The sequence below is a fragment of the Canis lupus genome, chromosome 14 (genome assembly GCF_048164855.1).
Source record: "Canis lupus baileyi chromosome 14, mCanLup2.hap1, whole genome shotgun sequence".
In the NCBI taxonomy this organism is placed as follows: domain Eukaryota; kingdom Metazoa; phylum Chordata; class Mammalia; order Carnivora; family Canidae; genus Canis; species Canis lupus.
Window position 1 is genome coordinate 55,674,000 of NC_132851.1, and position 18,461 is coordinate 55,692,460.

At 33.5% G+C, this 18,461-nt stretch overlaps 1 protein-coding gene across 23 annotated transcripts in view; it reads left to right on the top strand.

The window, feature by feature from the left end:
- The window catches only part of ADGRL3 (adhesion G protein-coupled receptor L3), an 856,207-nt gene that overhangs the window by 793,708 nt on the left and 44,038 nt on the right, over nt 1-18,461 (top strand). For 7 of the 23 annotated variants that reach the window (XM_072775190.1, XM_072775188.1, XM_072775192.1 and 4 more), the window contains 3 exons: nt 964-1,092; nt 5,742-5,759; nt 7,677-10,100. The exons of 2 other annotated variants lie outside the window; for them this stretch is intronic. In XM_072775190.1, the coding sequence (XP_072631291.1) occupies nt 964-1,092; nt 5,742-5,759; nt 7,677-8,476 (947 nt within the window). In that variant the 3' untranslated portion in view covers nt 8,477-10,100. Of the gene's footprint in view, nt 1-963; nt 1,093-5,741; nt 5,794-7,676; nt 10,101-18,461 lie in introns of those variants that run through there. 14 more of the 23 variants (XM_072775196.1, XM_072775200.1, XM_072775195.1 and 11 more) reach the window with 4 other exon arrangements.

Sequence of the window (18,461 nt, forward strand, 5' to 3'; positions counted from 1 at the left end):
TTTGCATTTTCCTTTCATCAGTCACATTTTCTTTATCATGTAACATAAACATTTTTTATACATGGCTTAGTTATATTTAATAAAACTGTTCCTCTGATCTTTTGCTTTTTTAGGTTAAACAGTTTTGGAAGGTGGGAGGTTGCAACTCATACTAATAATATGTTAGGAACTAAGTACATCTATTCACAAAGAGATGAAATAATTTAACTTTGTGACTTTACTGTGCCAAAGTTCAAACAACCAGTTGGAAAATGGAAAATGGAATTATATATGTGCTGGATATTACGAAGTGAATCCATATGATTATTCTATCAGATTTGTAAATTCACCTAATTAGTATGCTTACTATGGTGTACTAATAAGAGTGATTATATTTTATTTTATTTCGACTTAAGGAATTCCTTTTCAGAGAATTTTTAAGAAATGTCAAATTCTTCTGTTGTGTCAACAACTGCTCTCCAAATGAGTGTTTTATCATAAATGTTGCCTTTTATTCTTTTTTTTAATTTTCATTGAAAACAACCCAGTGGTTTCTGTGAATGAGGGAATGTTTTGTTTATTTTGGCTTTTCTTTCTGTGTTTTAAATTTTTTTTCAGCTTTTGTTTTGTTTTGTTTTGTTTGTATGGAAAACTATATTTTGCTTTTTTTTTAATTTTTAAAAATTATTTTTAGCAAGCATGGGAGTATATTCTTGCTTATACTTTGGGAAAGAGAACACCCTAAATGTGGCTTAATCAACATTGTAAACCATTTTCTTTCCCATTGACTCTCGGATATGTGCATTATTGGAAACATGTGTGCTTTAGTGGCATATATTTTTGAGTCTAATTAGCTGCCTGCCTGTAATCAGGACTATATCAACTGTTGTCATTCTAAATGTTTCCTTTCTTTTTTTCAAACACATTTGCCTGATTGACCTTTTTTTTTTTTTTTTTCTCTGTCTTTCTATGGGGCTGCTCCAGGAGCCATGGCTAATCATCTTATAAGCAATGCTCTGCTTCGTCCGCATGGTACTAACAATCCCTATAATACATTGCTTGGGGAACCGGCGGTCTGTAACAACCCTTCTGTCAGCATGTACAACGCACAAGGTGTGCTGGAGTTTATCTTAATTTTTTCAAGTGAGAGTCCCATTTTATGTAGCTTTTATGGCCACATTCTATTTTTCTTTCCTTCTACCCCCTTTTCTTTCTTTTGGAAGCAGACACACAGACTCCTTTCGCTTTCCACCCCTCTTGATGCTTTTATTTTCCATTTTCCTTAGGTTTTCCTTAGTAACAAATGGATTCCTTCCTTCTGATAAACAAATGCTTGATTCATCAATCTGTGTTTGTTTCTCTGTAATGTTATAAAATGTATTGTGATGTGTCAGTGCTTTTCTTGTTGTTGATTGATTTATATATTAAATATTTATGTATTTATTTTGAGAAATGAGATTTTTGCCTAAGGTAAGTAAGATAAAGGAAGACTTGATTCAATAGTCTTAATGTTAAAAGGTCAAGAACAGAATCTTTATCACGGCATGAAGCACACTCTAGGCACAAGGCATCAGTACTGGGGAAAGCAGTTAGGTCAACTCCATGGAAAATCACATTGAACTAAGCTGTGGAGAAAAGAACCATTCAATCTGCCATTGAACTGCACATAGCAAGTCAGGTTTGACACTAGCTTGCCATTGCCAATGTGAGCTGGCTCAGAAGGGTCATGATTTATTTTTTCTACTGTGGCTGTGTGTGAAAAACAAGGCTTTGGGATATGGTTCTTCTGAATATCCTCCAGCTTTCAATGATATAAAAATTTAATTGCATCTCAAACAAGTAAGTGTAGATCTCTTTAAAACCACTTATATTGTAGGTGTTTAGACATGGCTTTACCTTTTCTAAGAATAAAAAATATATATTGGAGCACAAGAAATTAAAAATATTCATATCATTTGGAAGAGACCACAGGAAAAATCTATTTAAATGTTTCCTAAAAGAAAAGTCCTAGTTGGGGATCCACTTGTGTAATATTATATTTGAAAGAAAATTCACTGTAACAAAGAGGCTTAAGTGGTTCTTTGAAGTTGGATGTGATAGATTAGCAGTATTTAACTTTCCCAGGCAATTTTGAATAAAATTTCTATTATTCTCTGTGGGAATCTTTGCGTTTTCTTTTCCTTCTCAGTCAGAGGTAAAATATCAGTGTCGCGAGTGCGTAAAACTTGGTGTGAATGGCCATTCCATAAAAGTACGCTTGTTGCAGCCCTGCCATTGGGTGTCTAAAACCTTCTGAGTTTCCTAGGTGACACCTTGCCAGATCCAAAGGATGATTTCAAATTATTTCAAAAATACTGAAGTCAGTAATAGAGAAGTGACTTCAGGAACATGGTCAAACTGTTTCTCAGTAGGATGAAGTAATTAAGCGAACTTTTGATTTATCAAGTTTCATAAGGCCTGCATGCCTAAGAATCACAGACTTTTAGAATCAAAAGAAAAGATGGAGCTCATGAATCCTCTTCCCCACATTGCTACCATTCTGTCAGCCTGTGCCTGTCTCCTCTAATGGGACCCTTCTCACCTCAGGATTTCGTACATTCAATTGTTGAAATGCTCCATTTGCTACATATATATATTTTTTTCCTTCCACTGAGCTGAAATTTGCCTCTGGCCAGGACGCTTTGATTTGCCCTCTAGAGCCCAGAAGAGCAAAGTATTCTTCTGCTCTCTGTGTCAGTCCTTTTAAATCCTTTTGAAGCAGCTCATCTGGCTTCGTTCAGTCCTCCATTTCCCCAGTAAAACAATCTCAGTGCCATCAATGTGAGATAGTTTCTGGGTCTTTCTTCACAGTTCCCCTTCTAAATTGTCTCTCCTTTGTCAAAATCCCTATTTCCTTGTGGCACTCCATGAAGTGTACATGCATTTCACAACACAACAAATGTGGCTTGACAGAGCAATTTAGCAGACCTTATGAAGGCTTGGGTTTTTGTTTGTTTTGTTTTTTTATTAAGCTAATTGACAGATAATTGTGTCATTATAAATATTTTACAATGTGCTGACATATTAGCAAGTTTTCAGTAATGTTTAGTGAAGATTTACACCATATCCGCAAATTAAACTGTTCTACGTTGTTCACTTTACAGGAAGAATTGTTAGAAAAATAGTAAAAATTGTTTTATTTAATGTTGTTATAAAACAAGTAAAATGTTAGATAACCTCTTGTTCAGCTTTCTTAATTATTCAGTTATAACTTCTAATATCTTATGTAATGAAAAACTAACAATTATTAATCTCTATGTTTGCCCTAATTCAATATCTGCCTTCTTGTCTTATTTTCTTTTTACCAGTATCCTAAATTAGGGGATTTTTCTAAAACGGAACACTATCAAAGTGAAATTCTGTCAATGCAAAATTTAAAATAATACCATATAGGTATAAGGTTTTATTCCTGTGAAATGTATTCCCAGATATTGCTCTTAAGATTATCAATAAATACACAAAGGATTCTTCTGAATGGATTAATTGGGTTTTTTTTCAGTGAATTAAATAAAGTCTACTAAGTTTTCTTAAAAACAAAAGTAAATAATTTTATTAATGTTTTTCAGAGTCAGAAGTGAAATTGCTTAACTGTTTTATGTTTTAATATTTTTTAAGATGTTAAACTATGGTTTATGGTAGTGCTTAAAATAATTATTTTACCACTGACCAAAAATAAATCTTAGTGATTGTCATACTGCTACTAATCTTATGCTTTCAGATGAATGCACTTAATATTCTTACTGGCAAGGGGAAATCTTACATGAAATATAGGTGGCTCGGTATGTACTGGAGTGGTTTATGTTGAATTACCACTTGGTTCTGTTCTGTGGGTTCTCTAATTCAGTTGCACCAATGCCATCCAACCAAAGAAGCATTCAGATTTTAAGTATTCAGATTTAAAGTATCCGTATTTGTTTGCAATGTCTTTATTTAAATATGTAAAGATGTGTTTATAGAGTTACTGAAGCATATAGAGTTAGGAATAAAGATGAGTAACATACTTTTATTATATTGGATTCAGATTCTATCTGTCGACATATTTAAAACTTCATGCATAGTATGGCTGGACCATTATCTTCTTGTCAGTACTGGAGAATTCAATTTTTGTAAGATAAATCTCGCTATAGATTAACCTGTCAACAAGCCATAAAATAGAGAGGAAGTCATGATTTTACAAAATAATTTACATTTTAAAGTAATTTAATCCTCTCCTCAAACTTAAGACATAAGAAAGACATATCCTTAGGACAGGATATAATGAAGAATACATTAGAGTCAGTAAAAATACAAGATTATATTATAAAATATATAAATAGGTATTCTGTTATGGCTTCAAAGCCTAAGGCTGATGTGAAGAGGGCATAGACGGTAGTGCACAGAGGAAATCTATGAGATTTTCTTTCTGATCTCAGTTCTGCCACTATTAGCAGGATGGGGTTAGGTAAGGCTCAGCCAGTCTCGGCTGTAGTTGCTTCATCTCAGAAAAGCAGGGGTTGAACTTCAGTCATCTCTCATGAGCTTTCCAGTTCTAAAATCCTGTCATTTAAGGAAGGAGCCATCCTGAGCTTACCAACGATTTCCTTCTGTTAGTATACTGGTTTGGCTCTTCAATTCAAATTATTTTTTCTAAAGTTATTTGGAAACTTTAAAAGAACTTTCCCTCCATCTTGAAATACTGTCGGTCTTTTCTTAGAAGCAAATCAACTTTTAAGGACAAAAACCATATCTCTAAAGCAACGGTTGACTTATAACCAGTTGGAATCTCCTGAAATGAGCCAGCCCAGTGAGCTTCCTGGTTTTTATTTTTGTGATGATTTAACCGTCCTGTAAACAAAATCAGCAAGAGCCGTCCTTGATGACCTGATTAAAATATAAGTGTTTTTTTTAAAAATAATTTTGCTAGTATTGTTTTTTAAAGGATCGACTCTAAAAGTGTTTGATTGCAAATGGTTGTGCAACAGTCCTGAAGAAAATCCGATATTGATGATGGTATTTTTCTTCCCTTCACGTTGTCTTGATACCGAATAATGGTTGGATTTAACCTTTTTCTTTCTCCATAGTTACTCAACTTTTGAATAAGAGTTCCAGAAATGACAATTCTGATCAGTATTATTCACAAATGATAAGAAGCATTTGTATAGGTACAGTGGGGGAAAGATAACCTTTTTTACATGAAGAGAAAAGATACATAAAGGAAAAAACACACAATTATGGAAACATGAAACTGTGGGTTTTTTCCTCTATATACAAGCTAAAGCTTTTATTTTTAATTTTACTGAAAAAATGTAAAGTTAAATAACATTCCTTAGAAGCAGGTATGTTCAGACATACATACACATAAATATATGCAATATTGAAATTTAGTTGTGGGAATCGCCATGGCTTGCCCTTGAATATTTACTCTCCTTGGTTGGTGTGATAATCTTAACTTTAAGACAAATGTGTTTTTTGTTTGACATGTATAAACTGTACAAACGCTTATTAAAGACTCATTTTATTAGCATGTGTTAAGGGGGGTTTCTTATTTTCTAACTAACATTTCAGTATTTTTAATTATGATAAACCATGTAACACGGACTCATGAATTTTGGGGGCAGTGGAAATTATTTCCTTTGACTCTTTTTTCTGCATATCATCAATTTGCTTTTTACTCATGTTTCTTCTACTGTCGCTGTAAGCTTACTTGTTGTTTTTTCTTTCCTTTTCTTCATGCTGTCGTTTAGAGCCCTACAGAGAGACAAGTATGGGAGTAAAGCTAAACATTGCATATCAAATGTAATTTTTTTTAGTTCACTTTTATTGCATCACATATAGATGATGTAGTTATTAAAAACAGTTCATCTCACAATTTAAAAACTAAAGAGCCTTTGAATCGACTTATATAAATTTATGTTAATAGAGATTAGACGCTTTTGTTGTCTGATTCTTTTATTGTGTCACATGATCAACATAGTTGTTAAGTCTCATGTAATGTTTGTGTGAGTTAAATTGTTTTTAAATTAAGCATTTATTTTTGCTAAGTAATGCATAAGCTTTTAATTTTTATTAGTACATTCCATCATACAAATGTATGTCACATGCAACATGTCCACTTTATTTTACTATGGCTGTTTCCAACCTGTACCTAATGCATTGACAACAGAAATAATACACACGTTTCAATGCATCAGTCACTCAACCATAACCATCCAGCATACCATAGCGGCCTCCACAGCAGCAATCACCCATCACATATGGCCCTTTAAAGAGCATTTACTTTTATTTTTTCTTAACATTGTGGATTTGTCTACAAGATATCTTATAACATGAAAATAAATCGCTTCACCCTATGTCTGTGATGGCTGCTTTTTAATGAATATTTTATGCATTGCTGTTTTTGAAAAGCTATTACTTGAGTACAGCGTATGCATCAGAAGTCCATATAAAATTGATATATTGGGGACACTTTATTTAATCCAGCAACAAACTAATTCAATTTGATAAGCATAACTGCATCACAGATATAGAATGAATGCTATATTTTCACAAGTTAGAAGTGTATTGAGAAGTTTATAGAATTCTTCAATTAATTGTTCTGTAAAGAAATATCCTTTCTTATTTATGAGTATTGGTTAAATGTTGTGTCCTATTTTCTTTTGTGGTTGCATTTGAACTGATTTTGGAACTATAGATTCTTGGATTTCTGTTTATTCAAGAGAATGCAAATACCTTGAAGAAGCATGTGGTTAAATTTTATTTCACTGCAGCTATTTCTTCCCAGAATAAAATGTTTAATCTCCTTTAAACTCAAAGTTTAATATGCACACAAAGTCATCACTCATTATGGCATGGAATCTTTAATACGGACACTATGTTTTTAGGAATCAGATCCCTGTGTCTTTACACATTCTTTTGTAGTATTCCCTCCTGACCCTAAACAATTACTAATGGGTTTATATGTAGAAAAAAAATTTAGAAAGTAAATCCAAATATATTTGTTTTGAAAGTTCCTATGTACAAATTATTTTGATGTGCCATTTACTTGACTAAGCATTATGTCATGACTACATCACTCTGACAAATTTAACATAATCCTTTTGTGGTTTTGTTTGTAGGAATTAATTTGAATCTTACAAAGTTATATATCAAATTGTTAGAAACTGCTTGATTTCTTGTACTTTTGACCAGCATATTCAAAGCACCACACATGAATTATGTTAATATTACACCTAGTCTAAAGCTAAGACATGTAAAATTAAAGGTAATGAATTACTGAATTGACTTTGATGTGTATATGAATGATAACACCAAAATTTTGTGTTATTTTTTTTCTAAGTTATAACCAAATATGCTTCAGATAAAATCAGGCAATGTTTGTGTGTGTGGAAATTGCAAATTTATAGATTTTTTTAAATTATTATTTTCAAGATTTCTTTTAGATACTTTTCCACTTATAGGGTTTCTATCAATTGTCCAAGTGTATATATAGATATGTACATATAGATTTAATAGTATTTTCTGTTTATTTGCAAACATTTTATACTTAATTGAACATGCTAGCAATTTATACATACTTCATAGTCGAATGTTTTTGCTTTTGTGTGTGTGTGTGTGTGTGTGTGTGTGTGTTCTCTGGCCAATTGGATGTAAATGTCATAGTGTTTTGTAATCTTTTTCAGAGGGGCTTCTGAACAATGCCAGGGATACAAGTGTCATGGATACTCTACCACTGAATGGTAACCATGGCAATAGTTACAGCATTGCCAGTGGTGAATACCTGAGCAACTGTGTGCAAATCATAGACCGTGGCTATAACCACAACGAGACCGCCCTAGAGAAAAAGATTCTGAAGGAACTCACTTCCAACTATATCCCGTCTTACCTGAACAACCACGAGCGCTCCAGTGAACAGAACAGGAATCTGATGAACAAGCTGGTGAATAACCTCGGCAGTGGGAGTGAAGACGATGCCATTGTCCTGGATGATGCCACCTCCTTTAACCATGAGGAGAGTTTGGGCCTGGAACTCATTCATGAGGAATCTGATGCTCCTTTGCTTCCCCCAAGAGTTTACTCTGCAGAGAACCACCAGCCACACCATTACACCAGAAGGCGGCTCCCCCAAGACCACAGTGAGAGCTTTTTCCCTTTGCTAACCAACGAGCACACAGAAGATCTCCAGTCACCCCACAGGGACTCTCTGTACACCAGCATGCCGGCACTGGCTGGTGTGCCTGCCGCAGAGAGCGTTACCACCAGCACCCAGACCGAACCCCCACCGGCCAAATGTGGTGATGCCGAAGATGTTTACTACAAAAGCATGCCAAACCTAGGCTCCAGAAACCACGTCCATCAGCTGCACACCTACTACCAGCTGGGTCGCGGTAGCAGTGATGGATTTATAGTTCCTCCAAACAAAGATGGGACCCCTCCAGAGGGCAGTGCAAAAGGACCAGCTCATTTGGTCACTAGTCTATAGAAGATGACACAGAAATTTAAACCAACAAAACTGCTAACACCTGGTTGACTGTTCTGAGTTGCTATAAGCAGTGGTAATAATGTGTGTACTCCTAAATCTTTATGCTGTTCTCGAAAGACAAACTCTGAGACTTTTTTTTTTTTTTTTAAACTGGGATTTTTAGGTCAGCCCAGGGGAGAAAGATAACTGCTGAAATTCCCCTGTGCCCTCTCCTTTCCTGTCTTTCCCCCTCAGATGGAGACTTCATTATGTTAATGAACGAGATATGAAGAAAATGGCGCTCATTGTGGCCTTGTTGAATTCTGTTGTGTTTGTTCTAACATCTCTGATGCTCTGTTACTATCGTTACAAGGACCTGATTTTTAAAAGGCCAGAATGGTTGTTTGAAATTAGTAACAATGCTGCATCTAGATTGGAGTGCTGCACAAACAAACATAAAAACAAAGCAAAACTGTATCACATAGTGGTTTTTCGTCACTCACAACCTGAATTCACCACAGCCGGGATAGCTGTGGAATACAAAATAAAACAACAAAATTAATACTGAAATGGAGGGGAATTCTAGAATTATATGCTAAATGCATATTTTACGATTTGCTGTATTAACTGATGATAAAACTAATGGCAGAAAAAAATTGAACAATTTCTATGTAATGTACAGATACTAGCATTGCACATATAGTCAGCTTTCTGTTCCTCCAGAATTTGAGTCCTGTTAATGTAGTGGAAAAAAAGAGATATTTTCTTTTTCTTTCGTGCTGGTCTTGCAAGTTTGTCTACCAGTAAGAGAGCAAAGTTTCCTTCCTTTCTTCTTTCTTTTCTTCCTTCCTTCATTTTCTTTCCTTTTTTCTCTTTTTTCTTTCTCTTTTTTTCTTTCTTTCTTTCTTTCTTTCTGCTTTTTCTTATTGCTTTTTTCCTTTAAAACGTCACCTGGCAAAAAAATAAATAAATAAATAAATGAAACTATCACTTTATAAGAATCATTTTCTAGTAATACAAACAAATTATTTTTTACAAAAAAAATAAAATAAATAAAATTAGACTTCCTTCCCTCACTATATATCTTTATTCAGTCAGAGTATTTCCAGAAGCATTTTTGCAAATTAGAGCAGGACAAACTTTTATGTTTACAGCGCACATCTGTTGTAATGCAAAGCATATTTGGCAAGCAGTTTATCACCAAGACAGTAGCTATGATTCTAGAAGTCAAGAGGTGTCAATAGAACTAGTGGGGCTTCTGCATGTGGAAAAAAAAAAAAAAAAAAAAAACGATATCCCATAGGCGTTAAAGTGCTGAATGCTCAGTCTGATCCCCAAGTGGGCACCTGCACTACCAATTTTTAAAGGAAATTCACTCCCTTGTAGTAAGAAATGAAAGGTCAAGTTATTTTGAAGTGATTTTTTTTTTAAAAGACTCTTCTGTTTATTAACAGGAAAATTTATTTATTTGACAGGATTTTAAGTAATGTAGGAATACAAGAGGTAAATTAGCAGCACATATAATTTTTTTTTAAATTTATGATCCATTTTGTATGGTCTCAAAGTTGGATGACCTCATTACTAATATTTGTTGTAAAAGTGAAACTTGTTTGCCAACCAATAAACAACTGATTGAGATTTAGAAGATATTGTTTTGATGTATGTACTATATGATTAATTATTCTTTTCATTTTTCTCGTCTTTCTTCTGTTTTCCTTATATATACTTTGCCAATCCTCTATGGCCCAAAGGAGCTATGCGAAAGAAATCAAATCTGCCTAGATGGATAACCTAAGCACAAAATTATACCGTTTTTGCAGAGAGAGTAAACCAGGAAAATAGGATGGACACGTTTATGTTGGAAAAAAAAAGATATATTACTCACTGTTAAGCAGGTTAATATATGTTACTGTGTGCTTATTTTATAAAACAGCTGCAGTCACTATGCCTGCTATAAAAACCAGCTTCAATCAGAGATTTAAGTATTGAATTGGATGAGTGGGTGGGTCACGTATTTTCCTTCCTTGTAAGTTCCATCTTGATGGTAGAAATTTAAAGTCACTCAATTGGCTAAAAACTGCCAGAATAGTGGCAAAAAAGAATATCCATTTTATAAAGATAATAGAAGTTATTTATGCTAATTTTTCTTGTCCTCTATACGGAAAAAAAGCCCTTCCAAAGTAACTTTGCAGATCTCCAATTACTGAAGAAGCTTTACCAAGAGTGTCTGTCTAAGGATGGAATCCCTTCTAGAGCAAAGTCAGAATGAATTTGCCAAATTATAATTTCTCTTATACTATGTGATAGTCCGATGATTTGTTTTTTTCTTTTTTCTCCCAAAATCTAAACACCACCCATCTATAAATTAATTTCCTAAATTAAGATGAGAAGGAGTAGTTTACAGAATAGCCAGTAACCTATATATAGTTTAAAAATATAAGACAAAAAAAGATTTTCTATGCTGGGCCAGAGTACATCAAAACCTTAATATCACCTCAGAATATCTTATGCATCATTCCTTTTTGGTCACTTAAGATAAGTATTTTTTAAGTATCTGGATTTTTTTTTTTTTTAAGTTGCAGGAGACCCTCAAGCTTTACTGGTAATTAGGTTCTCACATACCACACTATGGCAATATTAGCACCTGACAGGTGGTTAGCCTATCTGTTGCATAGAGTACATCTGGCAATGAAAGAACCCTTTTTAGACAAGTTTAAGGTAACTTCAGAAACACAGATGTGATCTGTGGATTATGAGCACTTATGCTTGTTTTGCCAATTCAACAGAAATCTATGTGAAAGCAGCTCTGTCGGTAAGAAGCTAGTTTCACAGAACAATGGGGAAACTACCTCAACTCAGCTTGCTGATGCTGCCAATTCTGATTTTCTGATATTGCTACCTCCCTGCCCGTTATCTCTTACGTTTCATTACGTGGAAATTTGAAACAGGTAGCCTCCCCAGCTTTACATAGACCAAGCTGAGGAAAATCAATTGAACACAAACTGATGCAGAAGGCGATTTAGTACTGTCAGTTACTACCAAGCTCTTGAATCAAGATGAAAGGATGAGATTTTAAAATTTGAGTACATCAGAATTGTGCTTTTAGAAAGACTTAAGATCCCAAAGACTTTTACAGAAAGAGATTGTTCCCCCAAGTTTTATGCCACTATAATACAAACAAAACTGTAGATAAATGAGTTAATTATGTATACATTTCAATAGAAATTTGTGTATATCTAACATGTATTGATTTAGTCCATTCTACACTAGCAAGGGTTGAATTCCTGAGCTTGATTCTTTCCCCATGTATTTCCTTCTGTAGCTATTGAAAAATTAATAATTTTAAATTTTTTCTTGTTTTTTTTACCACCTTTGGTTGACTATGTTTCAGTACCCTGTGCCATTCATGACCTACTTATCTGCATATTTCTGATGTGTTTATCTGATTTTCTAGAGGTAAATTTTCATCAAACAGACGTACTGTACAAACATAGCACATAACTGATAGCTGCGAGTTAAAGTTATGCCAATGAGACAGACTCAATTATTATTTCCTAGTAAAATAATATTTTTATAATATTTTACTCTTAAACTTCTTTTTTTATTTTTGAGGTCTATTTCCATGGTACTTTATCAGGACATTAGCTAACAAACCTCATGTTTAGCTGATTCACAGACTATTGGATTGTTGCACAGCCCATGTTCCTAATTGATATTTATGGAGAAATCTACATTTTGTGAGGGAGAAATAGGTTTAACTTCCATTAAGTTTTTTGAGTATCCCTCTGGTTCCACTCTATCAAAGTTAAAAATACCATAGTTGAATAATAAATTGCTATGCTAGAATAATCATAATGACAAAAAAGCTCTTGTGTGAGAACAATTACTTTGAAATAAAAATAATCAGGAAACTGCATTAATCAAATGATGATGATGGAAATACCCTTAACTTCCTGTCCAACAAATTCACAAAGACTCTAAATTAAAGTGTGGTTTATGATATGTATTTTTAAAATTCCCATTAACCTAAAAGTGTCAACATATTGATAAAAGATCTTTAAAATTTAGTGTTTTAAACTTAGTTGGTATGATGAAACTTTTCATGGTAATGGAGATAAACATATAAGAGAATTGGTAATATTCACATAGAACCTGTAGACTTAGTTTTATGCAATATCTTCAGCTTTTTCCCCACACATGTTCAGATTGATTGACTGGTTTGATTACTTTAAAAAATGACATTAAAAAGGTTAGATTGACTTTCTGCATCATAGAGACCAACAGGGAAAAGAAAAATAGTTTCTGGGTTGTCCAAGATCAACTCCAATCTCATCAATAATCATCTCCTATTAGTGAAAGAATAATCTATCTTTAGTTATTCATTTGTACTGTACCAAAGTGCTACCGCTTGAGATGTTTTTGGAACAAACAAAACACTATAGAACTACTGTGAATGTCAATTCAGATTTAGAGAGAGAGAGAGAGATAAATAAACCCAAACCCTAATTCGATTTTGAGCAATTCTAAAAATATTGACATGAATATATTTTCTTCTCTAACAAAAGTATCTGAGATAAATAACGATTGTACAATCTTCCTAGTATATTGTAGTACCAAGGTATTAAGATTTAATTAGTTCATGATTATAACTTACCGCATAAATACTTGCTATGCATTTCTAAAAATACTTTAAATATTTCTTATGTTAGATTTCTGTGCATTAATAAATTAGGAACATGGAAGCATAAGAGTGAAGCAGAAACATTACAAATATCTTATAGAAGCATTTTTGTGCAAGTGAATTAATTCAACGTGGAGAGATTCTTTGAGATCATAAAATAGATTTGACGGATCCCAACCATAAATTCATTTTTGAAATCACCAAATCCATCATTTTTAAGCCATCTGAAAAATATTGATAAATATCTGAATTTTCACTTCTAATTAAAAAGTGTTGGGAGCTGCTTCTTTCCTGCCTAGGCCAGAAGAGGAATCTTTCCTATTTGTTAAATATCCTATTTACTTCTACTTACCCCTTTGTTTTAAAAGTGAAATAAATCTTTAAATTTCACCTATTCACATACTTACCATACTTTGATTCCTTTTATTTACAGCTGCAGAGGAAATAACTTTGTGACTTTTGCAATGAAACAGGTAGTTTTTATGGTTTTGCCTATTTTCATTCTTAATAAAGTTGTTGCTATACCCTCTTTCAAAAACTGAAAAGTCAGCACGTCTCTAACATTTAGGACCTTTAAGTTATTATTCAGATGTCTTCATTTCAACTATGTTTTGATGTTTCTTTCTCTCTCATAGTAATACGTGACACAAATTTTTCTCATTTACTTTGTGTCCCATTAGAGTATTTCAAAGGTAAATGCAAACTATGATGTTTAAGAAGGCATGTGAAAGGCGAACTTTGACTTTATATGAAGAAGTCAAGGAAGACTATATGAGGAAAAAAAGCTTCCATTTGGATAACCAGATCTTTTCAATCACAATATGAACAGAAGAAGGGCAGAACCAAATTGGCAGACTTCTGGTGAGGTAGCAGGACCTAAATTAGAATTACAAAGAAAAAAATTCCAGGAAAAAATAATGAAATCGTTCAGCGTGATAAAAATCTTAGTGTACCAAATGCTACTGATGTGTTCAAATAAAATTGAAGTATACCATATTATAATTTTATTCTGCTAATTCCACAGGGAACTCTAAACACTTTCCACACCAGATATTTCTTGTCTAGCCACACCTTGTCTCAAGGAAACATGAATATTTTATAAATATTTCTGAAATACAAGTATTTTTGCCTCAAGTCACTTTCACTCTCTAATCTGCTTACTCTATTGTATGCCAACACAGTTAATGCTACTAGTAGCTTTGTACCTTTTAGAGCTTTATTATGGATCTTTCTAATAAACATTAAATTAATATTAAATTGGAATTATGTACATTGTGCAAGATAATTCATAACCAAGCAAGATTCATATTACAGGATAATCTATTATATCTATGAATATTACATTGAGACTGAACAAATAATTACACAGCTAAAAATATTACTCTCAAGTCCTCTCTCTCTTCAATTATTGTAGTCAATTCGTTAAATTCTGCTGACAGTTGTATGACCTGTTATCAAAGTACTCCATAATCCAAATGTGTCTAAAAGTATTCCCAATGCTTCTTTCATTCTAGAATGCTAAAGGAAAGTTTGAAAGAAGAGGAAAGGAAAGCCGACTTCTAAGGATCTAATTTAGATTAACATTGCCATTCAGAATGAATAATTTTGAAATGAGAATGTTCCACTCTGTGAACTAAGGTTATTAAAGATTTACAGTTAGTCCAATATTGGAGGATTTTAAATTTTAAAAGAGTTAAGTTTTTCTCAATGGCCCAAGACTGCAGAATTTCACACTACATTGGCAAGGAAATGTGTTGAAATTCCATACCTTAAGTAACTTTTTAAAGGTTACAAATTCCCTGATTTTTCTGAAGGTAAAACTGGCAAAATGATCCTGGCTTCAAAATGAAATGGCTTGGTTGACTTCGAAAATGTTTGGCAAAAATTATGAATGTCATCAACTCTTTAACAGTAGGTAGAGGTCTTTGTGGGGGAACTCAGGATACAGTGACTAGAACACAGTGTCTTCTTATGCTGACCACTGCCGAGTCTTCTGGAGCATTTTCAATGCCTTGAATTTCAAGTTGTCACAATGTCTTATGTTTTGAATAACATCATGAATCAAGAAAGATGAGGAAAAAACATTTAAAGTTGGTTTTCATGCCTCATTTCAGAATAAAGATTTCCTTTACCATCCTAAGTAATAAAAGATGATATGTCTTGAAACAGCTGTAGACAATCAGAATGTGTTCATTTATAAACAAGTCTTTTTTGTATATTCTAGCACTAATCTTTGCCTATGAACTACAAAATCAATACCCATAGAGTCAGCTTGATTTCCTTTCACTGGGCTTCTGTGAATGCATTTGGAAGTAGAAGGATAATCCGGGAAGTTTTTCCATACTGTTTTCCCACTTGCCAAACATTAAATCTAATTCAAGATAAATCTTTTAAAAAAAAGTTTGTTTTTAAAAATAAGTAAGTGACTTCTCATTGATAGGAACAATTTCTTTTTTTTTTTTTTAGGAACAGGAATATAGCTATCACAGGCTCTGTTCTCTTACCATTCTCATATAGTTACAGGTGGAATTAATCTCATCATATACACCTACCAGATTTATCTATTGGATTTTTTTGCCCTTGTACAATCTTTCCAGACTTTTTTTTTCATAAATGCTCTGTACAATCACATGTAAAATCATGAGCTACAAACCTCAATAAAAAATGTCAGTAAACAATAAGTGATGTAGTCACTGTTATTATATGGGAGTACCAAAACTTTGGTTTTGGGACAGTATTTCAAACTACAGGATAATTGAAACAGACTTCTAATATATTTCCTGGCTATCCCCACACCCTGCATACATTAAAAGCAAAATTCCAGCACGTTTTACCTTTTAATGTTTTCAGAGAACTGCCACCTAAGGTATCTATAAGGTGATTTGCTTGTTCCAGAAGGATAGGAAGTTAAAATAAGAATTTACTGTTTGCCCTTCAAGTTTGCCCATACTGAGATATCATCAAATGTAGTTATATCTGTCGCTTAATCTTATTTCTCCTCATCTCAAACTGGGGGACTGGTGGGTAGAAATTATGATGGTCAGTCATCGGTGAACTTCTGTTTCAAAGGAGACTATGGAGCTCTGTGCTGTGACATGCCTTTCTTCTTTCGGATAAAGAGCACAATCAGTACATGTTGTGGATCACAAAAAGGCAAACATCATAGAATCACCATTTTGTAGTGTCTGGGACTCTGATCATTTAGTTTACTAACTCTTAGCATCAGGAAAATTAACACAAATAGCAGCTGGAAAGATCTAATTCAGGTACTTCTTTATAATATTGAAAATACATTTTCATAGGAATATTTGCAAAGAAAATCAAGAGCAATTATCAGATTCTGAGTGCCCAGGGTGTACCTGGCACTTTGAATTGGCTCATTTAATCTTTCTAATAATATGGTGAAATGGATTTATTTCATGTTCGCTTCACAGAGGAAATTTAAATTCAGATTTGATAGTCATAGAGCTAGTGAATTTTGAACCAAAATCTCACAGTCTAAAGCCCATTTTTATTTTTAACAATGTTATGCTGCCTCAACTAAATGACTAATTGAAAAAAAAATTAACCCACCCCTGTTCATTTAAATAAAGATGCAGGTGGGTAACAGACAGCCAAGAGACTGTTGAAAAAATATGGATCCCACTTTTAAGAAGCTCAAAGTTTATATAAATTCCATTTAACTAGGCAATTGAGGGAAAGATTGAGGGAAAGATTTCACCAATTCTGTATCTGAACAAATTACTTTTCTAAGAATAGGTTTCTCATCTCTAAAGTAAATACAATATTTTGTATGTGTTATATAAGTATAAAAGTGTATTATATATGTTATACATACATATATGTACATATATACATATACACATATGTATATTATATATATACATATATATATTACTTGGCACGCATGAAGCCTTTATTTAGAAAATTCTGAAACAGATTCCAAGTTAGTATGTGTGTGTCTTGTTCGTATTACTACTCCTCCACTCCTACACCAGTACACATAATGGATAGAGAATAATAGTATAATTCTGAGATGCCTGGGTGGCTCAGCGGTTGAGCATCTGCCTTTGGCCCAGGGCGTGATCCCAGGGTCCAGGATCAAGTCCCACATTGGGCTCCTTGCAGGGAACCTGCTTCCCCCTCAGCCTATGTCTCTGCCTTTCTCTCTCTCACTCTCTCTCTCTCTCTCACTGTTGTCTCTCATAAATAAATAAATAAATGAAAATCTTAAAAAAAAAGAATAGCAGTATACTTTTAAATCAAATTCTAGTTAAAGTTCTACTCTGATCTATGGGACTATTTCATCCCATTGTCAAAGCAGCATAAATTTCTAGGTCTTTATATATGCAATCTCTCAATCTTTAGTCTTCACACAACAGTTTTACCAATTGTATATCTAGCGATCAAATACAGCATTTTATAATCTGCATTCAACAGTTCTTATTTGATGGGGGAAAAATTAGTTCTAAGTTTAATTATACCTGAGAGATGCTAGATTAAACAAAGTAACAGATTTTTTTTTTTTTATTGTAGAATTTCAGAGAATACACTGCAAAATTCCAAGGGTTATATTACACTGTTTCTAAAATTACCTGGCCCTGGGGGCCTCCTGGATGGCTCAGTTGGTTGAGTGGCTGACTCTTGGTTTTGGCTTAGGTCATGATCCTAAGGCCATAATCATAATAGATCCATAATCATTAGATCTATTCCTGTGTTGGGGCTCCTCAGCAGGGTGTCTGATTCACTCTCTCTCTCTTCTTTCTTTCTCTCTTTCTCTCCCTATCTCCTCCTGCTTGTGATCAAACACTCGCTCTCAAATAAATAGATAAGTTTTTTTTTTTTAAAAATCATCTGGTCCTGAAATCCTCAAGGAATCTAAGGAGCAATACATTGAGCAGTATTAATCCATGAAACTCAGTTTGTGAAACACTATCCAAAATTTTTTTCTTACAATTGAGTTTTTCACTTTTTTTCTAAGTATTCTATGTCATTGAAATGCTGGAAGTGTGACTGGGATCTCAGTTTCAAACAAGCTCACACATGTCTGTATGGTCATTCCACCCACTACCAAAGCTCTTACATGATCTTTGCCTCTTCTTCAGAAACACATTATGCCTTACTTAGGGTTTTTTGCCCCTAGGTAGTGATTTATGGACACTAGGGAATACATCATAGGAAAGGATTAACAAGAGTTTCTTTTTGTCTCAGGACAATCCAGAAGTCCTCAATTTTACAGAAAAATACATATATAAATATTTTGGGAAGTATATACAAAGTGGATTCTCAAAGTTGGTAATAAACACAGTAGAACTGAAGCTGAAG